Below are 22,387 nucleotides of genomic sequence, written 5' to 3'. Positions count from 1 at the left end.
TAACTAGGCAGATAAACAAGAGAGACATGCAAATGCAACGGGAAAATAAAAATCCAGACAAACCATAACCGAAAATGAAATCCCCCCAATATGTTGTTACCCATACCCAATGGCCGGTATCCCCCCACCCCCAACCAGCCTGCCTGTGTACCTTTTTTTGAAACGAGCACCAATCCCAGCCCACACATCCCATGCACCCAACCACAAGCCCTAGGAAGTATCTCGCGGGCAGAGATGCAAGATCCAGCCCCGAAAAAGAAATCCCCAGCGGGCTCAGCCGGACGCAGTGAAACACACATGCCAAGACACAAACTCCCACCCAAAAAGATGCCCGTAAAAGCAAGGGACCTTGAGAGAGATCGGAACAAACCGGCCTTGCTCCTCCCCTTCTGACCTCTCAGACCGGCGAATCCTCCGACATTCTCCTCTGTGGCGTAGCTATCCTCACCCGGTTCGTTCCGACGGCGCCGGTGGTGGTGGTGTTTATGATGGGCGGCGGCGTCACGGGACTGGAACTCGGGTACGACGGCGAAGGAGGCGGCGACTGCAGCTCAGCCGAGACCACCGTCATGGGCTTGCGGAACGCGACAATGACGTTGCCGTCGCTCCGGCCAATGATCACGCCGTGATCGGGCTCGATTCGGCCCGGGTCGTCCACAAACTTGACGATGGGCGATCCCTCGGGTGTGAAGCCGAGAAACCTGGCCGCGATCTCGGCGTCTTCCTTTTCGCTGTCGTCCGCACGGATGGTTTGCCTGTGAAAAGAAAACAAATTGTATTAGTTGACGTTCGTCAGGGAGAAGAGTGGAACACTTGCGAGACGTACTCTCTGCTGATAGTCAAGTCGCTCACCTCGAGGTGACGCCTGGAGCTGCTGGCCGACACTCCGCGCCTCCGGCTGCGGCTCCTGGACCGGACCCGTTGCACACGCTTGCGCATTGCGCCGTGAACGGCATGGCCGATGCCAGCAACGACAAGCACGGGTGTGCCGAGGGCTAGGGCCCATGGTCTAGACACGCCCAATGTTAGAGCATGATGGCCCCCCTTGTTGTAACACGTTTCCAGTCACTTACGGGTTCTTGTTCCCCCGGAGGCTGTTGAACATGGCGAGCAGGATACCCAAGATGGCAATGACGGAGCCGACCTGCATCATGGTCCAGGTCGACCAGTAGAGCGGCATGAGATCTTCCCCGTCGCAGAACTGCAGCGCCATCAAGGCATAAACTTCCATGATGACGGCGACGATGGACACGGAGGCGTAGACGCTGCATATCATCATGCATCTCTTCATCCTGTTTCTGTATCCCCGGGACCCGGGTTCCAAGCCCAATATCCGCACCTTCTCGAGGTCACTAACGCAATGTCACCCGTCAGTCACACCGCCGCGCCGGAGAGCATCATAGATATAGACCAACCCGCTGTACTTCCATGACGACAAGAATAACATAAGAATAACGAGTGCGAAGAGGAACCAGTAGATAAAGTCAAAAGACCTTCGGTCCAGATGCGAAGCAAACCCGGCATAGTGCTCACACCGCTGAGGGTCAATAGGATCAAAACCGCCGGCCATGACAGGCTCGAACGAAAAGAAAGAACGACACGAAGTGAAGTGAAGTGAAGTAAACAAAGGGGGAAAAAAAAATTGGATGAGAATAGCGGTAAGGGTGTTTATTCAAGCTAGTGCTCACAGCCTAGAAGAATAATTTTGCGAGGCGTCGGGTACCCTGTCGTTGGGCGTGGCTCCTAGCTTCCTGGGACCGGGGGACCGCTTGGGCCTTATATCAGAGACGCCGAGGGGTCGTGTACGACAAGGGGAAGATGACGAGGGTGAAATAAGGTGAGGCGTAAGCTCCATCTGGACTCCAGCGCCTCATCGGAAGCAATGCAGCTCCCCAACGCCACAGGTATCATGGAGATGAGGAAAACCGGTGAACTTCCCGGGGGAAGGCAGGGATGCACTAGGACAACACCCTGTGGAGGGGGGGGTGTGTGTGTTGACGGGGAAAAGAAGAAGAAAGGGGGGAGAAAAAAAATTGTCAACGTGTAACTGGGATCGTCTTGAGACGGGACTCGCCAGGCATCCTGGCCTGAAGCCTGAAGGGACGGAAGAGAGAGCATGGAAAGCCGCAGAAGGAGCCTTGCACAGCAGTCGAGGTGAATGGTCTTGGAACCCATCTCGGCGGTTTGGCATGCACACAGTAGATTGAATATTTTGCTCCACAATCCTTGGCAGCCACGGCGGACTGCGGCAGAGCAAAGTGCCCCACGGCCGATCGCTCGCACAGCGGTAAGATGTTTGGCCAAGGGTGGCCGGGTCTGAATGATGACGATCCAAGTTTCCTCGACCGCCGTCCGCCAAGACCCTCTAGGTCCCACGACACCGCACAGGTTCCCGCAGTCATCATGGCTAGCTGCTTTGCCGTTGTTTCGCTGCTCGTTTGCCCGACACCTCCGGCTGCAAGGGCCGCAATCTAGTTCATGCCTGGCATGAGATCCACCTTGTCAAGGACCATAGATCGCTGCAATATATATTCTCGGAGCCACATGAAGTCTTCCCCTTCCTCTTCGCCGTAACGGTGCTCCTCAGAAAAGCCGAATGAGGACGCAATCTTGTCGAGGGCGGCCCGCTCATCCTCGTAGAGCCACCGATGGCGTAACGGCGTGCCCAGCTGCCAGGTCACCCGCTTCATCTGGTCATTTGACGTGAAAAAGGCCACGGCGCCGATACTTGCCGTGAAACCCACGTAGCAGAGGACACCCACGAAGGCCATGTTGGTCGCAGTTGTCGGCTCCAAGGAGTACTGCAGCTGCGCTAGCTCTGTGGCGACCAAATAGAGAGCCAATGGCGTGGCGGCAACAGTGGCTGCAGGCAGAAGGGCCTTGTTAATGAGCTTGGACCGTATAAATGCCTTTGCCGCGTACGTGTTTTCCAGAATGCCGATGGTGGCCTCCAGGTCCTTGGCCTCGATTGCGGCGTCCAGGGCCGTGTCGGCAATGGCGCGGTCGACAGCGTTTTCCGCCTTGTTGGGGTTGCGCTCGACATACCGAACCGTTCCCGCAACCAGTTTTGGCTTGGGTTTGCTCGCGTAGAGAGCGAGAACCTGAGGTAGTGCCTGCGGCCTACCGAGGCGGGCCTGCAGGCGGACGTACGCCTCGAGCACGTTCCGGGTGATGACAACGTTCGGGTGGGTGACGATTGCGTACGCCGCGTCTGAGATCTTGTCCACTACATCCTGCGGCCGGAGGGATGGACTGGTTTCGGGAGCGGGCTTCTCCCCAGGCTTTTGGACGACACCGTCCAGATCTAACAACTGCGAGGCAGGGCTAGCCTCAGCCGCAGCATCTTCGGAGCGGCGCTCCCCAACATCCACCAACTGTCTCACATCGATGCGTGCGCACCCCCGTAACGCCTTGAGGGTCGTCTCTTCAGACGGAAGACCCGAATGGGCCATGAACGCCTTGATGATGCGGTCGACAGCAGCAACGCTTCCTACCAAGTCCGGCAGCGGATAGGCGCTGGGTTGGGCCCTGCCGAATCTGCTCGGCGAGGCATTTAGGCTCTGCGGGCTCTGCGGCCATTTGACTACCAGGCACGGCTGCGATGTTGTGAAGGGACGGGCGGACAGCCAGAGAGGGTTTGACCGGGACACCACGGCAGTCAAACCCACGCCGGGGGGCAGTGCCACGAACGGACGCTTGGCAGGCTGCACCCACTGACGCCCGGAGACCAGCCCGCAGGCCTGGCACAGCCGTATGCCCGAGCCGGCTGGATGCGGGCGACGTAACATGGTTGGGGACGAAGTCCGCAGTCAACACGGAGCGTCGGATATTCTGTCCTGGAAGCCGGCAGCCGCGCCGCCACAACGGCAGCCCGACCAGAAGTGACTGCCGATGTGGAGACGATGAATGCCCGAGCTCAATTGAAGGGAGCGGCCAATGGATTGAAACACGAGGAGGAGAACAAAAATCCGGGGTATCGGGGAAGTCGGGGTGCTGTCGAAAAATTAGAAGTGAAGAGGCGCGTGTTGCAGTCAAAAGAGAGCTTCCAAGAATCCGAGGCGATCATGCAGATCCTTGCATTGTCCCGACAGCCGTCCTGCTCCCCGATTGCTCCAAAATCCCACTTCCAACGGTACATTGCATATAGAGGGGCAGCCTTCGCACTGTACGCCGCGCTGTGGTATTCTTAGAGATAGACAGTATGGGAGAGGCGCCGAAAGAAACAGCTGAGCTGAGGGCTGTAGGAACTCCCTACGATTCCCCTGGCGCATTCAGAGCATTACGTGCTTGATACTGCTGGTCCCCAAGCCAAGGTACCAAACAGATAGCTTAACCACGGTGTTTGCACCGCCATCTTGGCATCAAAACCCGACATTTGGCATGTGGCTCTTACCCCTGCCAATTCCCCCGTTGCCCCCACCTTGTTACGCAGCGGCTCAGCCACAGGTCTGGAAGGAGTGACGCAGCCAGGCACAAGGGAACTTTCGCCGACGGCAGATCAGCGCTAAACGAGTCTCTCACAACGCAACTTTTGGTTCGATCTTGGCGAACCATCAAGCCTGACCACAGCCGTCTGTAGGAAACGCTACAACGTGGTTCCAAGACTCAAAATAAACCACTCGACCTCTGATTCCTCGGCCTTTGGACTTCGACCGACGCCCTCGTCTTCACCTCCACGATGCCGCCTCCTCCTCCGCCGCCGCCGCCTCCGCCGTCCGGCTTCGGTGGACCTCCTCCTCCCCCCCCACCTCCGCCGGCCCCGGCTGCCTTGCCGAATAGAGTCAGCTAGATGTCTGCTCATCGGGGAAGGATCGTGCTGACAGTTTCGTAGGGCGCGCTGCTCTCAGACATCCATAAGGGGAAGGCTCTCAAGAAGACTGTCACAAATGACCGATCGGCGCCGCAGATAGGAAAGGTGTCGTCGGTCGGCGGCCCGGCGCCGTCCTCGCTCGGCGCTCCCCCTATTCCTGGAATGCCCAAGGCTCCTAGCGGCCTAGCGCCTCCCGCTCCCGGAATCCGTGCCAGAAGCAATAGCGACCAGGGCAATAGAACCCAGCCGGCAACATCAAATACAGACGGCCCGCCGCAGCTCGCCGGTTTGTTCGCGGGGGGTATGCCGAAGCTGCGCAAGACGGGAGGGGGCGTTGATACCGGGGGTGAGGACCGCCGCTATATTTATTCGTTGAGGCCCAACTAACTCTTGTCCAGCAAGCCGGGACGCGTCGTACCTCTCAGATTCCGAGGCTTCCCCACGATCCGCCCCGAAGCCGCCTGTGGGAGCCGCACCGGCTGTTCCCACCAGACCGTCAATGCCGGGCACGACCAGCGCACCGACTTTCCACCCCTCTGTCGCGAACCTAAGAAGAACCGCAAATGCAGATGCTCCGAGACCATTATCCTCAGTATCATTAAGGGGCCCACCCCCTCCAATCGGCAAGAAGCCGCCGCCGCCGCCTCCAGGCTCTCGGAAACCATCGTCAAACATATCCCCGTCAGCCCCTCCTCTCCCCAACGCACCAGCTCCTCCGCCGCCGCCGACCCCATCCTCTTCCTCTCTGACGCCTCCTCCCGCGCCCCCACCGCCACCTCCCGCTATCGCTCCACGCCCACCACCAGCCCCGGCGCGCGCCCAACCACCGCCGCCTCCCCCTCCGTCCGCCTCAACAAGCAGCATCTCCCAAAGCATCGCAGCCCAAGCCGCCATCCGTGCCGCCTCCAGCGTCGCTGCACCCGCAGCAGCACCACCTCCACCACCCCCGCCCCCGCCGAACGAAGCGCCGGCGCCCCCTCCTCCTCCTCCCTCAGCAGCCCCGGCCCCGCCGCCGGCAGCCGCTCCCTCACTCTCGCACTCGGCGTCGAGCGCGTCGGGGCGGGCATCCTCGGTCTGGTCGTCGATGCTGGACCCGAGCAGCTTCACGCTGACGCCAAACGGGGGCGGGGCAAAGACGCCCAGCCCCAGCCGGTCGCCCGGGGTTGCGTCGCCCACTGCGGCCGGCGGGGGTGCTGGCGGAGGTGGTAGGTACGTGGTGCAGGATGCGAGGTGGAAGTTCACCGGTGAGGAGAATTTCCCCAAGCCGAGGGAGTTTGTGGGCGGCGCGAGGAAGTACCGCGCCGGTAGGGGGAGTAGTGTGCCGTTGGATCTGGGGGCTTTCTAGGCGGGACGGGGTTTGACTTTGGGTTTGGGTTTGGGTTTGGGTTGGGTTGAGTTTGATAGAAAGGGAAGGTGCAGATGGAGAAGGGGTTCGAGGTTATCGCTATATTTGCGCCTGATGTGCGTATGAGCCGGCACTGGCTGGGAGCGATGTCATTGCCTGCTTCTGGTATGTATAGGTACTCAATGCATGGGTTGGTTAAAGGAGTTAACGAAAGGGCTATCATCGCCGTCTTTTTTTTTTTTTTTTTTTTTCAATTTCGGTTTAACTCTGGCAAAAGGCCTCTCTGTATGGCTAGGCAGTGGGAGTGTGTCCATGGTGCGGCATACGCATTGCGCGTGGGTGGGTGTGTGCGTGTAGCTTTGGTTAAAAGTTTGCATAGGCAAGTAGCAATATGTGACAAGGAAACATTGCCGTGTTTCTTTACTCTGATGACTACTACCTAGCTAAGGATGGAAAGTACTAATAGGGGACCCCCAGCTGCGAAGGGCTAATGTGCCAGTGATGGGTAATGAGAAGGAGGTGTTGGGGTATAATGAAGTCATGACTCATGAACCCGCTTATGATCGTACTCGGCGGGTGGATTGCTCTGTTCCAATGCCTGTGTTTCTAGGTGCATTGTATTTGTGAAAGGGATGGAAGAAGAGAATACTTGGGAAAGAAAGATAAGGATGTGAAATGGTTTGACAAAGGAAGGGAGAGTGGTGTCCTTAGCAGTGGGGGGTAGAGGTCCATTCCATTTCTTTGCCAGCCGCCTGGGTCCACTCAGTAATAGGAATTCGCCAAGCACCACTCCTCCGTTGCCCCGTGCTACCATCGCCCCTTGCGGTGGTTGGTTTTGCCTCCCCGTAATACTGGAGTCCTGCTACGGGACAGTGTCAGTTAAAGAGGCCGATGGGGATTCGGGTCTCGCCTTGGCCGGTTGCGGTCGGCTTCTATGCCATGGGTATAATGTACTCACCGTTGGAGTAGGCCAGGCTAGCAATGGCTTCAGTGCCATGAGAGACATGGGAGAACATGCCCTAGGTTCGGGCATCTCCCGACGCAGACTGAGGCTGAGGCGAAGGCTGAGGTGTCGGGTCGGGCTTGGGCGGGGGTTTGGGGTAGAACGGTGGAAGCTCCTGGTTCTCCTCCATGGGCAGTGTCATCTTATCCCCGGCGGACTGGCCACTGAGAGAGGCGTTGTTCTTCTTATCCATGGTGCAAGCAGGTGAACTCGAGATCGAGTAGACTCGGGCTCCGAGAGTAGAGTGTAGAGTGAGACAGAGTGTGTGTGTGAGAGAGAGTGCCGTAAAGAAGCGAGTTAGCTCACGCAGAAAGCGCTGCCCCGGGTTGCCAAGGTTCGCCTCCCATCCTGAATGACCGACTACCTACTTATACCCACCAGCCGGCCGATTTTGAGCCTCAAGTACGTACAACCCGAGAGGGGTTGATGCCAAACGTACCCGGAGAGCAAGTCGTCCACATGAGCGGCTCGAGTCTTGAGCAACCACCCGCCGAAACCCGGGCAGAGAGTGTGCATATCAGCCTGGACGTCTCATTGGTAGGCTCGCGGACTTTGCATCGCGACGGCGCTCTGAGGGTTACAGAGTGTGGCAGCAGGCACTCCTTTCGGACGGGAGCGGCCCAAGCAGAGAAGAGCCTCAACTTTCAGGTATTTCGGCATCCCCAGGATTTGGTCGGCGTCGGGAGTCCCTCCTGCTCCCTCTCCCACTTCCCCATCGGCATGCAGCGGCGGCCGGCTATTGCGGCCTGGTCGACGTTGGCGGCTTCCTCCACGCTTGCTTGTTTGCTTGGCATTTTGCCGGGACAGCGGCAGGCTCTGCAATGTCCGACGGCGCGAACACAGTCTGGGCCAAATGTCTTGTTTGTGTCAGTCTCATGCTGCTGGCTGTGGAGGTTCCGGGTGGTTTTCCCGCCAAGCTCGTTGGCCCGGGAATAGATTGCTTACTCAGTCCCCATTGCTGCGATAGCTTAGCACTTCAAGTCTGGGGCCGACAGAAAGCTAAACATCTTTGCTGGCATTTACGCCTTTATTAGGATCTAAAGGCCTGTTGAAGAAGAATATTTCAGGGGTAAGCCAGACGAGACATAGAATGCTGGGCAGCTGAGATATTATATCATATTTTCCCCTGAGCGCTAACCAGCACGGCACCTCGTCGCGAGTTTCCTAATGCCGTAAATGTAATTTTGCGTGGTACGCAGCAGTTAGGAGCCTCCGCACGCTTGAATCAACGTCACGCGAAGACGAGGTCAAAGAACGCGCCATTGCAACGCCGTGATCTCGTCTTCGCAGTCCCAGGACTACATGGGCAATCCGGTCCAGGCAACTTTGGCGATTTGACTGCTGTGCTCGCGACCACTCGCCTTGCACACCGAGCTACAGCGTAAAGCTTCCCTCACGCGACACGCCTAGGTGCATGTTGCGGCTCCCGGGATCGGGATCGAATCGTGGCTGCTTTCGTTGGTTTGGGATACGGACTCGGGTCGACGGCAACATGTTTGTGTGCCGGGCGCTGGGTGCGGCTGTTGCCAATGATAATATTCATGACACAACATTGCTTCCCAACGACGCCTCCCCCGCGCCCGTCTCTGGTCAGGGCTGTGGAAGCCAGGTTTCGGCAGTTATTGCCACGTCAGCTATGCAAAGGTCACGGTGCCGGTACTTGGTAGATTTTATATTGGACCGCTTTGTCCCATGACAAATGTCGGCGTGGGATTTCTTGGGTGGCGTCGTGTTGACCTCATATCGGACTCTTGCATGACCCAGGCGGCAGATGGCCCGTAGAGCCGCGCCCGCTCCGGACGGCTGCTGCGTGCTGAAAGCAGTGTGGCCCTACCGCCGCCTCCTGTCTAACAACCCAGACATGTTGTGTCCGTCAGGCCCGCATGAGGCTATCGCTCGCGTGCCCCATCGGTATTATAGGAGGTTAAGCGAGAGATCTCTGTGGTCCCGCAGTTTCGAACCCGGCCCCTATTGACACTGGATGTATTGAGGCCAGCCGCCCCCACTCTCCTGAGAGCTGCGCTGGGGATACAACCTAAGAAAATGTCGGCCTACCTGATACGTAGTTGGGCTGGCAAAGGGAAAGTAACACAAGAAGAAGCGGGCTGCCGAGTCGGAGTGGGGCCCGGTTGCAGCTCATGTCGGGTCTCCAGGTAATTCGTTTGTCCGCTGTCGGCTCCGGCGCCAAGCCCGCCCAGGCCAAGGCCAGCGCGGTATCAGTTGGTATTCGAGGCGGTGTGCAGTGAAACGGTGCAGAAACTGAGGAAAACACACATCTACGCTATCATCCCCACCAGAAAAGGGGAGAACAAATGTCATGTACCTTAGAAAAGACGGATAAGGCTAGGCGACTACAACAGTAGGTCCCTATAACCAAGAGGAAGTTCAAACAAGTCCCGGGTTTATTGTTCTTCTTCCTGCTTAGGATAATAGCTAGAACCTTTAAATGATTTCCGTAGCTAATTATGGCTTATACTCCTGATACCCCGTATCCGAGGATGGGAGATGGACGCTAGTCATACGTATGATGATATGTCAATCAGATAGTCTCCAAGGAGGAACCGCTATGCGGCTTGTGCACCCGCACCATTTCCACCTCTAGACTTCACAGCCCGGAGTCACACTCTCCTCCACAGTCCACACAATACTTCCCCCGCGCGATCGCGTAATATTAACTTCCTATCGTGGATGAAGATAGCTCTCCGAGCTGCTTGGCGGGCTACCCAGTGTGGCAGCTACCAAACCAAGCTAGCTGTGAGGCCTGTTGGCCACCATCAAGCCTAAATACCACTATTTCCACCAGCGTCGACGTCGTGGGACGTGACTTGATCCTTTCTTTTTTCACTTTTCTTCGTATTACTTCTCCATAATAGAAAAAGGATCTACCAGGTCTCTAATCTAGCTGATTTCCACCTACCGTGACACAAATAATTGATCGGGACTTCCAGGTAGAGTCCATGGTGGCTGCCCTTACCTCCACCTTACCCAGCCCGGCGCATGATCTGGGCTAGACTGGTAACCTGCCTATTTTTTGTAACGTGTTCTGGGCGTATCAGACACTGTCACACTGAGACAGCCTGGCCGTGATGTTTGTGCGACCCAAGTTGGACACGTTCTTGTCCACGCCCATCCCCAAATGTTTTTACTAATAACCTCCTGTCAATCTCCATGCGTTCCGTCCCGGCATTCCATCCCGTGCGTGAGCCGCTGCCGCCACAGAGCGGATGAGCAAGGTGTGGGGAGACATCTGTCGACAAACGTAAAACTCATTGCTCCGCGGCCGGCGGCCCGTGAAAAGGCCCGAAGTCAAACAGCACCGGTGATGCTTGGGTATGCACCACGGCCGCGGTGCGCATGCGTCATCATGTCCTGCGCCTCGTTGATTACAAGCTTTCTCCTCCTGGGCGCAGCGGCCGATCCGCAGTTACCACAATCGCTGTGGCGTGGAAGCCACAGGCCAACTTTCGGCGAAGCCTACTCGGGACCCGCTTCGTGTAGCAGCATTGGTCTTGCACTGTTAAAGACTAAACCCACGGTAGATGTAATTAGTGGATCTTACCTGGCCCTAATGGTCGGTCGCTTTCGCCGTTGCTGATAGTCCCGGTGTATCTAAGCCATTGCACGCAGTTTTGCCTGGGCGAAAAGGGTGAGCCCGGTCAACCCTACCGTGCGCAATCGCCTTTGCTCGCCGATGAATAGTTCCCGATCTGGCAGGTATCGGCGGAGCGGGTTTTGCTCTGCTAAGAGACAATAATGGCAATATCTCCTTCGTCGACTACCGCGAAAGCGCTCCATCCGCCGCTACCGAAGACATGTATAGGGGGAGAGTACAGAGCTCCGTGTTGGATAACTTATTAATGTGAGACTTTATCTCAGCTCTTTCTTTGCAAGCCTTGTTTAAGCGCTATTAGGATGCTGAGTTCATCCATTTCCGATTCGTCACCTTCTCAAGGATAACTGCACTGCGTCCCAAAGCGGTTGTGCCTCTCGCTCGCCTCGGCAAACAACCCCTCAAAGTGTCTACCCTGACCCTTGTTGGCCTCTGCTCCTGGAGGCCCCGACCTGACCGGACCATCTCCTGGTATACTTGCCTCCATCCATACAGGGTCTCGATTTGTTACCTTGGCGCCGGAGAGGGCTCGGTACTCTGCGACGTTTCGGAGGAAGGGGTAGATACGCTAGTAAGGGAAGACCGCTTCGCTAGCTGCCCTCGACGCGCGCTTCGCCGTAGGCTCGATTCCGAACCAGCAGAAAGCCTCGGAATTTCCGTCTTGGTTGGGTTTGAGATTGAACTCTGCTTGGTTATCCCCAAGATCGTCGAGGACTCGTTGTAGTACCGAGTTCCTACAAGGTTCTACACGTTCCAGAAACACACCGCCTCCCTCCATGGACGGCCGGGAGAATGCCTACGTGGTTGTGTCAAAGCCTACAGCAAGCACAAATATTCGCCGAAGGATTCCATGCCTGCGGTGGGTCTTTGAAACTCGAGATAGCGACAAGTCCAAGGCCTCCTATGGCAGCTGTCGACGAGTTCGTCCAGGCAATGAAAATCATCAGAAGACGTGCTCTGGACCACGGGTACAAGGCCGTCTTTCTCCCGCACGTTATCGAGGGTGTTGAGGCCTCGGGCATTCACATGCATTTATCGGCTCAGCGGCCTAGTAAAGACTCAGGGACGCGGGTGGCAGCCGGTAAATGGGTATGCTGAGGCCTCGAAAACAAGGACGTCCCCGTCCGCGCGATACCCGGGAAACAGTGCGGGTCCAGAGCCATTGGCGCCATGACCAACATTCATCTTGTCGTAGCATGCTATATTACAACTGGCATGCTCGGTATGAAGCACGGAACCGCGTTGACAACAGCAAACCCGACGGAGACTCTGGGCACGATCGAGCCTGCTACAGTGGAGGCTATGGTATCAACATAGAGATGACCAAACCCTTAATATGGCACTTGATGCGCAGAGAAATGCCGCCAAACATTTAGCTCCTCGGAAATCAGCTTCTTCTGCCGCAGGACTCTAAGTACAATCAGTAATACCTTGTTCCCTTTGGGGTTGAATTTCGAGTGCATCCTCTGCGTCGTGCGTGCCAAGCCGAGTATAAGACTTAATATGCTAGAGGTGCAGGCAGGCGCCGTTGCTCTAGCAAAAGTAGGGGAGGCTGTCCCTTGCTTTATCTTTGAATAGATTCCCACAACTTTGAAAAAGGTTAAGTAGTATATATAGATAGAGATCTATCTAGTTAAAAGGAAGGGTATCCTGGATATAAGAAAAGCGCCCGAATAACTAGAACGAGCAAGAAGCGCAGAACGAGGGAGGCGTGGTATCATATTCAGTTCAAGGATCAATAGCCTAAACAGCCCTACTTGGGGCGCAAAAAACGAGTAGGTTCCTGTATGATTTTGCCGCTAACACATTGCTCTGAGTATGTCCATTTCTCTGGTCAGAGGAGCTAGATGCCTGGACACTGCTCTCCAACTCCGTAGATAGGAGATCATGAGTGGTGGGGTTCTCAGCCCTCTAAGGGAAAATGCCGAACATCGGCACCTTTGAAGTTTAATGAAGTTACACAGCCATTTGGGCAACCCTTACCACGAGGTACTGTACCGGTGCACGAGCCACGTGGTCGCCAACGTCATTGCCTGGCATTGCCCGGCATTGCCTCGCTACTGTGGTGGTTCGGGGGCTGTCTGCGCCAAATGCGCGCCTTCGGCCCGTCGAGTCGATCTAGTGCGAGCTGAGTTACTCCGACAACATAATCCCGGCAAAGTCCAGATATTGAAATGCGTACTCTTGGTCGACCTCGCGGTGCCGACAAGAGACTATCGCACCCACGCAACCGCAGCCTCGCAAACCATCGCGTCATTGGGCAGTGCGCCCTGTGGCCCCAGAAGCACCAGAGTGGGTACGGTTGGTTAGGCACAGCAAATGGGAGCAGAGAGCATGCCGGACTGACCGTCCCACTCCTGCAAATAGGGTGGGGTCACGCTCCTCGCCTTATCAGCCACTGCTAATCTCACTGCCTGCCAAGTTTCACCTCTTGGCTGAGTGTGCTGAGAGGCCACAAAGGCAAACAAAGCCTCACCCAAAGTCCGGAGCTGTCGAGTCCGTCCTCTCGGGTGCACAGAGTAATCGGAGCTGCGGGACATACTCGACCTCTGCCCGGCCTCGTTTGGGCCTCTCTGAAGCTAACAGCTGCGAATCAGCTCATTTCCTAAACTCATCGTTCCATTCACTTATTGAGCCCGTCCTGGCTCTCTCGTCTCACGGCTCCACTTCCGGAGGCGGGGCTCGCCGCGGGGCCAACGACTAACGGAGAGGCGAGGCGAGACGTCGCAACCGTTCACGGGGGGAGCGAGCGCCCAATAAACCGACATCCATCGAGTGCCGTTTCGCTTTCCATCGTCCAGTAATCTGACTGTCTTTCGCGATGGCGCCGTCGGATTCCCAGCGCACACGGCAGCCGGAACAGCGCGACGTCAGCAGTGTCCCCGAGACTGTGGGGCCGTCGCATGCGGCATCACCCCAGCGCCGGAATGATGGTCAGTTAGATGCCACCGTGTCCGGCCGTGACCAGAGACTGACGACTGCAATCTCAGAGTCGTGGATCGAAGTAGCGTCGCAGCCGTCGTCGTCATCCCTATCATCTATTGGCGAAGACATCGTGACAACTGGACTGAGAGTTGGCAGTACCTCGTACCAACCGAGGCGGAGACGGTCGCAACAACAGCAGCCCATGCCCGCCTCATTCATTGTCGGCCACCCCGCTTCCCAAGCAGGCGCGACGAGTAGTCAAGAGGAATACGATGAAACAGAGAGCGAAGAGGAGAGGGTGATGACCAGCTCAACCGAGGCGATACACCCGTCGGCCAGTTTACTCCGCCAACAAACCGCCATCAGGGCCGCTGTGGAATCGGACTCTGACAGCGACGATGACGAGAATGCGACAGCACTCGGCCGTCCCTCCAATACGCCAGTGTTCCGGCCACAACCAAATGCCTTTTCTCATCCCCCGTCGCACTTGACCCACCGTCACTCGACTGGTTCGGCGCACCCATACCATCAATCCCGCCCTTCTATGCCCAACCGCCCGCATACCCGCCCCCATCGCGGTCAACCCAACTACATGTCACCATCATACCAAGCCGACAACGACGCCGCCCTCCGCGCCTCCCTCACCACCTTGCTTTCCTGCGCCGCCGCCGCCCGCGGCCTACCCAAGCAGCAAGAAGAAAGACGGACCCCCGGCGCCCCCGGCGCTGGCGTCGGCGTCATCCCAAGCTCCCAGCCAATGGAGCTCCGCCTCGTCCCGGAATCGGAGCTCATGGCCGAGACCCCACCACCCGCTCCCGCAGGCGGAGCAGCGGGTCCCGGCCCCGCCGCGGCCAAGGCTTCCCCACAAGCGCGAACGGCGTCCAACTCCAGCGCGCCCAGCGCTCCCAGCTCCAACTCGGGCCGCGAGAAGACCAAACGGACGGCGGCGGCAGCAGCCGCAACTACTACTAATACGACTACGACGACGACAGCCCAAGGCAACAACAAGCCCTCGCGAGCAGCGAAGAAGAAGCGCACCGGTGGCGCCGCCGCCCTCCTCGAGGGCGAGGCATCGGCAGCAGCAACCGCCCCCTTCCTCAGCCCTACCCTCCTGACCTGGGTGGTCAGCGCCGGCGTGGTCGTGCTCGTCTCGGTCGTGGGCTTCGGCGCCGGCTACGTCATCGGCCGAGAGGTCGGCCGGCAAGAGGCGGCCGCGTCCTTCGGCGGGTTCGGTTCTTCGTCATCCGCCGCCGGTACTATCCCGTCCAACGCCTCGTCTTGTGGCCGGGAGCTGGTCAAGTCGACTGCTTCCGCCGGCGGCGGCGGGACGCTGAGGAGGTTTAGATGGGGGGATGTGAGCCGGAGCGTGGCTGCTTAGCCGTGGGATTTGACATTCCACAGGACAAGCGGGGGCGAGGGGTTTGAGTTTGGAATGCATCCATGGCATGAATGGATAATGAGGCAACGTCGTGACGATTGGGATCAACGACATTTTAGTATGCGACTTATTCTTTTCTTCTTTTTGGCCTCTTGGCTGGTTGGTCATAACTGCTAGCAGCAACATCTTTTTATTTGATTTCGCTGGTTGTTACTTCGTTATTCGCGGTGATTCTCTTTTTGTTTAGCGGGTTTCTGGGGGGGGGGGGAGGTGTTCTTGAGATACCGATAGTTTCAGATCGAATAAATACCATCTTTTTTTTCTCCATATCCCCATGTCACACACACCTCCAACAGGCTGGCTGAGCAAGCTGCACTAAACAATTCAAGTTTCCCGGCTATCTAGTATTACTCGTACATGGCCGACTGGGGGTATCGACACTGCTGGGAAGTAAGTAACGTCGGGTATGGGATACTTACCAGGCAGACAAACGCCATTTGTAAAATCGCCCTTATACCTCTCGAGACTCCTACTTCACAATCGCGCAGTTGTGGAACTGCCGGAAAAAGATAAAAGCAACGAGATGGCCCACGGCCGTCATAAAGCATCGCAATTAAGCCCAAACTTTTTCATACCCTCAGAAATGGAAAAGGAAACAAAACCCTCGAAGCCCTCAGATCCCTCAGGAAGCCGCAAGCTTGGCTTGGAAGCTGGACTAGGCCCACCGAGGCCTTGTTTCCATACTTCATTTGCCATAGATGTCCACAGATCCCACGAGCCAACGAGCCAACGAGCCAACGAGCCCACAGAGCGCAGGGAAACCCATCGTGATCAGAGTTGATCGCCACGGAGGCAGAGATCCAGCAAGCCAACCAGCATTCGCTCAGGGCGGATGCGTTAAGGGGCTGTCAAAGAGCCAACCAGCCCACGATATGAGATCAAGCCCTCAGGTGTATCGTTGCTTCTTTGCAGAAGCTGTCTCTCAAAGCCCACAGCTCCTTTGCAGGAGCGCAAGAGTTCAAAAGCCGACAACCCACAATCCCTCGAATGTGACTGTGTAGAGCCCTCGTAAGGATCCCCTCATGTGCGGCGTGTAATATCACTTTAGAAAGTGATCTTCTTGCCCTGGAAGCCACCACCACCACGGTTTCCGCCAAACCCACCACGGCCGCCACCACGACCACCACCGCGACCACCAAAGTTGCCGCGGCCACCACCACGCCCACCGAAGCCGCCGCGGCCGCCTCCGCGACCGCCTCCACGGCCACCACCGAAGCCACCACCGAAGCCACCGCCGCCGCTTCCGTTGTTGTCACGGGGCTTGGCATAGTCCAGACGCAGGGGCCTGCCATCTAAGTCGGAGCCATTGAGAGCGTTGAACGCAGACTGGGCATCCTCAACCGACGAGAACGTAACATACGCGAAGCCCTTGGGACGGCCAGAGTCCCTAATAGAATGATTAGTTCTCTGCGGTCATCGTGGGTAGAGAAGGGTACTCACTGGTCCGTCGGAATCCGGAGGCTTTGGACCTGAGCAACCTCGTTGAAAAATGCCGAGACAGAGTCTTCGTTGGCGGTGAAAGCGAGATTACCGACGAAGAGGGTATCACTCGGGGGGCTGATGACATCGCCATGCTTGCGGGCACGGTCGGCGGCGCGAGCATTGGGGTTGGCGTCGGTGCTGGGCTTCGAGGCGAAATCGAGGCGCATATCACGGCCTTGCAGGAACGCACCATTCTTGTCGTTGTAAGCCTTCTCAGCAGCCTCGGGCGACTCGAAGTCGACATAACCGAAGCCGCGTGAGCGGCCAGATTCCTTGTCGGTGACGACACGCGCACCAACGAGACCCTCGTTGTTCTGGAACTCCTCGTACAGCACGTTGTCATCGACGCCCCAACCGAGGTTCCCGATCCAAAGGGTAGCGCTCTTATCAGAATCCGCCTTTGACTTCTTGGCGCTTTCGCCGGCCGACTCTGACTCCTCCTCGGCCTTCCTCTTCTTGGAGGGCTTCTCGGCCTCAACCTTCTCCTCAGTCGACTCGGATTCCTCCGACTCCTCCTCATCGGAATCGGAGCTGTCGGAGCCAGAGTCGCTGGAACCGTCCTCATCCTCGTCATCATCTTCAGACTAAGCATCGAGTCAGTCACCAGAAAGCCGCACAATGCGTAATGGGGTAACACTCACATCAGACTCAGAATCGGATTCAGGGGCAGCCTTCTTGGCCTTGCCATTCACCTCCTTCTTAACAGCCTTGGTGGGCTTCTCCTCTTCCTCGTCCGACTCAGAGTCGGATGACTCGTCAGACTCGGAGGCCTTCTTAGCAGCGCCGTTGACCTTGGCCTTGCCATTGGTCACGGCAGGCTTCGCGTCGGTCATTTCGACGTCAGACGATTCAGACTCAGAATCAGAATCCGAGGAATCGCTGGCAGCGTCGCTGGTGCTATCCTCTTCCTCATCAGAGCTGCTGGCCGTCGACTCGGAGTCGCTCTCCTCGGATTCAGACTCGACCTTCTTCTTGGACTTCTTGTCACTGACGGCCTTCTCCTTGGAGATGGCGCCCTTCTTAGCAATATCCTTGGCCGACTTAGCAGTGGGCTTCTCGACTGCTTTGGTGGCCGCAGCTTTGACGGGGGCAACGGCTTTAGCAGCGGCGGCCTTGGCCTTGGTGGCCTTGACTTCCTTGGTCTTGCCCATGATGAATTATGATGATTGAGGTTGAGAATACCAAAAGGAAGAAAGAGGCTTTTCTGCGGGATTGGCTTTGCAGAAGGAAAGACTGAAGCTGGGCAGAGGAAGAAATTTTATAGAGGGGAAGGAGGGAGTGCTTCGGAAGGGGGCTGGACTTTGGCCTGATAGCAGAAAAATTCTGGGAAAAATTCCTTATCGCAAAATTTGAGCGGGGCCGAGGGCGGTAAAACGCGCCAAGAAGCTCTGGGCGTTTGGGTTTGTGTTGCCTGTCAATTCAGGCACTAACTTCTGGAGCTGGATTGCTGAGCTGCATTGGCTCCGTCACGCTTCTCGAGTGGGCATCTCCGTTGCTGGACTGAATTGAAATCAGCCGCCCACCACTCCAAGCGACGACCTACACCGATCAATTAGGACATATCGGAGTAGCCACCACACAACCATGCCGACTCCCGAATCGGAGGCCTTCCTGGCCAAGAAGCCTACGGTCCCTCCCACCTTCGACGGAGTCGACTACGAGGACACGAAGCGCCTGAAGCAGGCCCAAGATGCCATAATCCGCGAGCAATGGGTTCAGGTCATGATGGGACGGTTGGTCCGGGAGGAACTGAGCAAATGCTACTACCGGGAAGGTGTTAACCACCTGGAGAAGTGCGGTCGGCTGAGAGGTCAGTTCCTATGGGAAAGGCGGAAGCCGCTGGAATACAACCGGCGAGACATATTTCCGACCCCCAGAATTGACTTTGGTGTTATCTCCAAACCAAGAGAGGTGCTAATGCAGGTGCAGAACGGTACCTCGAACTGCTCAAGAACGCTAAGGTCAAGGGTTACCTGTTCGAGCAACAGAACTACTGGTCGAAGGAATCCCAGCAATGAGATACATGCGGCAGCTTTGGGACTTGGGGTGCAAGCGTTTCATTAGGACTGGGAACCGGCTCTTGGGGAGGAAATGCCTTCGGCGAGCAGCACAGGCGGGCAGGATCCGCAGCGACAGCGGCGCTGCAACTGTCCGACTTTGAATCCCAGCGCCAGGGATTCAATTGTATATACAAGCAATTGAGACCTGTAAATCACTGATTTAGACGCTTGCCCAACCGTATATGTCAGAGTTGGCCTGTTCGGCTGATTCTCGATCACATCCTTTCCGGCCAGTTGTACCCCGGTCATTATCAAACTGCGCAAGCGGCTCATCTCGACAGCCGTAGAAATTTTTAGCTTCATCCACCCGCAAAGCGACCTGCAACTTGCAACCCCGGGAGAAGCAGCACAACATCACGCTCCTTTCCCGCACCCACACGCCATGATTTGCCGAACGTGTCTCCGACGAGCCGCAGGGTTCACAACCCGGCAACTAGCATCCCGACCGCTTGCGTCAACAATACCAGGGCGGACCTTCACCACAACCCTCGCTGCGCGCAATGCCGCTCCCGCAGCAACAGCCGCAGCAGCAGACTCGAAGACACCAGACCTGACGCCCATAACTCCCTCTAACCCAGACGCAATCGCCGACGTCGCAAAATCGACCCCAGTCTCATCCTGCCCGGCCGGCACCGTGCTCAACGGCCTGAACTATTTCAAGGGCAAGACAGACCCCGTCGCCCTTCCAGACGAGGAGTACCCAGCCTGGTTATGGAACTGTCTCGAGGTGCAGAAGAAGGCCGACGATTCGGCCGACGCGGATGCGGGCGATGAATTCTGTTCGTCTTTCCTCCCTCCCTTCCTCCCCCTTCCCCCCAAACAATAATCCCCACATCCCGTATGGTATGCTAATCAGAGGACTAACCAAAACAGCCAAGTCCAAAAAGCAACGCCGCCTAGCGCTCAAGCGGCAGCGGCAGCAAGAGGAGCGGATCCTGGCGTCGGGCAACCTCGAGGAGCTGGTGCCCAAGATCCCGCTGCACAAGCAGAGCGTCAACCTGCCCGCGGCCAAGGCTGGCGACGTGCAGCAGGCCATGGCGGCCGTGGACGAGCGGGAGATGCTGCGCAAGGCGATGCGCAAGGACCGCAAGGCCAAGATCAAGGAGAGCAATTACCTCAAGGGCATGTGAGCTCGTTGAACCGGAAGACGTGTGGGGGAGGGTGGGGGATATGGGTATGGTGGGTATGGCATTGGCTATGGCTATGGCCAAGGTTGCCTTGGGAGTAATGGACGATGGAAAAGACCGTCCGAATGTGTACAAATACAGTGTATTGTTTATGTATATTTGGCACAAAAATATTAGATCATGGCATGGCACGGCCGATGGTTTTCTCTCTGTTGCATTTACTTCGTTCTACCGGTGCTATGGGCGAGGAGTGCTTGGCTAGGAGAGGCAACGGGCGGTTGATGGCCATGATGAACATGATATATCGCTGTGAAACGGAGATTGTGCCCCGCCCCCTGTCTACTCCAAGCGCATTCTAGGCAATGGGATCTCCAAGCGCAACACTCTGCTGTTCATCATACTGCGAGGATGGCAGTTTCTATTCCCTGCTGAGGATCATCCCGGGCATCCGCCTCTCTGACATTACTATATGTGTTCCCGGCACTCCTCCCTCAGCCAAGCCGAGGTATCTCCTAGTCGGGATAGCGGCTGATGATCCTTGATTCGTTGGCATCATGCATGATGGCTGCTTTGAGGCGTTGTTGCGACAGCGCTCAGGTCTTGGCTCGGTAACTAGGACATCGTTCGCTGTCCACTCGAGCGTGGAACTATCAGAGACTCCTTCGTCCTGAGTTAAACTATTTTTACCCTCATAATCTCAAAAGAGATCTTTATAGAAGGGTCTGCTCCCATCCTTGATGCCACCACTACCGCCCAATGCCGCAGCCGGAGGTGCAATGTAGTGGTCCCGACCATGACCTGCACCCGTCTCCAGATCCTCACGGCCAGACAAATTCCGGCCCTTCTCAGTGCCGTGGCTGCTGCGCTGTTCATTCAAGTCGTCTTCAGCTGATTAACTCTCTGGCGAGGACATTCCGAGTTATCTTAATCCTCCTCTGCCTCGCCGATGGCCGACATCTTAAGCAAAATCTCGGATTTGACGTTCCGGATATGGCCTTCGATGCGCTTCCGCATGATGGGCTGAACCGAGTTGGCCAGCTGGTCTTCGTACATCTTGAGTTGCTTCTTGAGGTTGGCGATGTCGTTACGAACACCAGCCAGCTCGTCATGGCGGTCTTCATCACCGTCATCGTCACCGTCGTCTTCATCCCCATCTTCGTCAGCATCGTCATCGTCCTCTTCCGACTCCTCTTCGTCTGCACCGTCCACCTCTTCTTCCTCGGTCTGGGCAGCAGGGGTGCCGGTGTTCGCCGTGACAGGCGTGACGGCGTCAAGTGCCACTGCTGGTGTGGCGAAATCCATGGCCTCGGCTGGTGTTTCGACTGCGTCCAAGAACTCAGCCTCGAGCGCAGCATCGTCAACCTCGAACTCCTCTTCGCGTTGTTGCTCCATGCCGGCATCGCCAAAGTAGTCGTCCATCTCGCCCTCAGCGTCCTCTTCATATTCCTCGTACTCCTCGCCGTCTTCGGCCTCGGCGGCGTCTTGCTTGTTGTCGATCCACTCGGTCCTTACACTCAGGGCTTCGCGGTCAGCTGCAAGCAGCCGCTCCACCTCGGCCTCCTTGTTTTTGATCTCCAGCTTGCTCAGGCGCTTGCGGAACCGGCGGTTCCTCGCATCGTGCATTGGTGGTGTGATGCCATGGGGCCATCGGTGGCCGTGCTCGACCGCCTTGGGGAGCGGCGCCATCTTGGCCTCCTCCTCGCTCTGAACCTTGGCAAACACCAACAGCATCTGGCAAATGTCGGATGACTTGACCATGGATTTTTTATCCCACGTCTTCATCCCCTCTGTGATGGTGGGGAGATCCAAGAGGATAGCCGCAAAAGGTTGGCCTTGGATGATAAGAAAAGCTCGGCGGCCCTCTTCGTCTAGGAACTTCATCTGGATATCGGCGCCTCCCTGGGATCTGGGGACACCAATCTTTTTCTCTTGTATCGCCTTCCGTAGGTAGTCGCAGTGCTCGCCGGGCATCATGCGGAACAGGAACTGCTCTTCAATGATGGGGTCTACTTCGCGATCCTCCGCCTCCGAATCGTATCCCTCCCCGAGCGGCCGCTGAGGAACCCTACCTACGGGCTTCACTTTGAGTGTTGGCTGCCGAACGAGGCCAGGCGTCAGGGGCTTCAGTGTGATCTTGGTTTTCTTGGCTAGTGGTTCTAGGGCGGTGCCGGCAGAAAGAGGGACGTCATCATCGTCATCGCTCTGGTCTCTAGCCCGCTTTTTAGCTGACGGTTTTGGTAATCGACCTGCTTTGGTCTTCTTGATAACCGGGACGGGGGGTGCTGATGCCGGGGCGGCATCTGCGACAATCGGGGGAGGGTGAGACGGGAGAGTCGGGGGATTGCCGTCAGCGGGTGTCGGAGGTTGCGATCTCGCAAGTATTTTGATCTTCATCGGCCCTTGAGAAGGCGTCTGGGGAGCTGGCGATACGGCCGATTGAACGGTCGCTCCCGGGGTCATCGCTAAGGGGCTGGCGGCAGTGATGGAGACTCCAGATGGGCCGTTTGTGATTTTCAGGCTCGGCAGCCGCTTCGGGGGAGGCGGCGGTCGCTCCATTATCTCGACTGGGCCTCTGTCGGCCCAGCTG

At 57.0% G+C, this 22,387-nt stretch overlaps 8 protein-coding genes across 8 annotated transcripts; 4 read left to right on the top strand and 4 right to left on the bottom strand.

The window, feature by feature from the left end:
* Positions 1-397: 397 nt before the first annotated feature.
* Positions 398-1,570, bottom strand: MFIFM68171_01292 (Transmembrane protein; the record flags this gene model as incomplete). The annotated part of the gene is made up of 4 exons (XM_071056714.1): positions 398-755; positions 827-1,009; positions 1,074-1,352; positions 1,416-1,570. 4 exons carry the CDS (start codon positions 1,568-1,570, stop codon positions 398-400), a joined length of 975 nt encoding a protein of 324 aa, XP_070912815.1.
* A 901-nt stretch (positions 1,571-2,471) lies between these two features.
* On the bottom strand, positions 2,472-3,788 carry MFIFM68171_01291 (uncharacterized protein; the record flags this gene model as incomplete). Its single annotated transcript, XM_071056713.1, has 1 exon — positions 2,472-3,788. One exon carries the CDS (start codon positions 3,786-3,788, stop codon positions 2,472-2,474), a length of 1,317 nt encoding a protein of 438 aa, XP_070912814.1.
* An 890-nt stretch (positions 3,789-4,678) lies between these two features.
* Positions 4,679-6,155, top strand: MFIFM68171_01290 (WH2 domain-containing protein; the record flags this gene model as incomplete). The annotated part of the gene is made up of 3 exons (XM_071056712.1): positions 4,679-4,780; positions 4,832-5,156; positions 5,209-6,155. The coding sequence occupies 3 exons, from the start codon at positions 4,679-4,681 to the stop codon at positions 6,153-6,155; spliced, it is 1,374 nt and encodes a 457-aa protein (XP_070912813.1).
* Positions 6,156-13,589: 7,434 nt separating this feature from the next.
* MFIFM68171_01289 (REJ domain-containing protein) lies at positions 13,590-15,071 on the top strand (the record flags this gene model as incomplete). Its single annotated transcript, XM_071056711.1, has 1 exon — positions 13,590-15,071. One exon carries the CDS (start codon positions 13,590-13,592, stop codon positions 15,069-15,071), a length of 1,482 nt encoding a protein of 493 aa, XP_070912812.1.
* Positions 15,072-16,175: 1,104 nt separating this feature from the next.
* On the bottom strand, positions 16,176-17,764 carry NSR1 (nuclear localization sequence binding protein; the record flags this gene model as incomplete). Its single annotated transcript, XM_071056710.1, has 3 exons — positions 16,176-16,518; positions 16,572-17,197; positions 17,255-17,764. The coding sequence occupies 3 exons, from the start codon at positions 17,762-17,764 to the stop codon at positions 16,176-16,178; spliced, it is 1,479 nt and encodes a 492-aa protein (XP_070912811.1).
* Positions 17,765-18,197: 433 nt separating this feature from the next.
* Positions 18,198-18,631, top strand: MFIFM68171_01287 (NADH-ubiquinone oxidoreductase 12 kDa subunit, mitochondrial; the record flags this gene model as incomplete). The annotated part of the gene is made up of 2 exons (XM_071056709.1): positions 18,198-18,423; positions 18,543-18,631. 2 exons carry the CDS (start codon positions 18,198-18,200, stop codon positions 18,629-18,631), a joined length of 315 nt encoding a protein of 104 aa, XP_070912810.1.
* A 424-nt stretch (positions 18,632-19,055) lies between these two features.
* MRPL37 (mitochondrial 54S ribosomal protein mL54) lies at positions 19,056-19,803 on the top strand (the record flags this gene model as incomplete). Its single annotated transcript, XM_071056708.1, has 2 exons — positions 19,056-19,452; positions 19,547-19,803. The coding sequence occupies 2 exons, from the start codon at positions 19,056-19,058 to the stop codon at positions 19,801-19,803; spliced, it is 654 nt and encodes a 217-aa protein (XP_070912809.1).
* A 921-nt stretch (positions 19,804-20,724) lies between these two features.
* MFIFM68171_01285 (TAFII55 protein conserved region domain-containing protein) lies at positions 20,725-22,356 on the bottom strand (the record flags this gene model as incomplete). The annotated part of the gene is made up of 1 exon (XM_071056707.1): positions 20,725-22,356. The coding sequence occupies one exon, from the start codon at positions 22,354-22,356 to the stop codon at positions 20,725-20,727; it is 1,632 nt and encodes a 543-aa protein (XP_070912808.1).
* Between the last annotated feature and the right edge of the window lie 31 nt (positions 22,357-22,387).

The sequence above is a fragment of the Madurella fahalii genome (assembly GCF_045866475.1).
Source record: "Madurella fahalii IFM 68171 DNA, scaffold_1, whole genome shotgun sequence".
Lineage (NCBI taxonomy): Eukaryota > Fungi > Ascomycota > Sordariomycetes > Sordariales > Madurella > Madurella fahalii.
The sequence above is the reverse complement of the archived record's forward strand: the minus strand, read 5'-3'. Positions and strand labels throughout refer to the sequence as shown.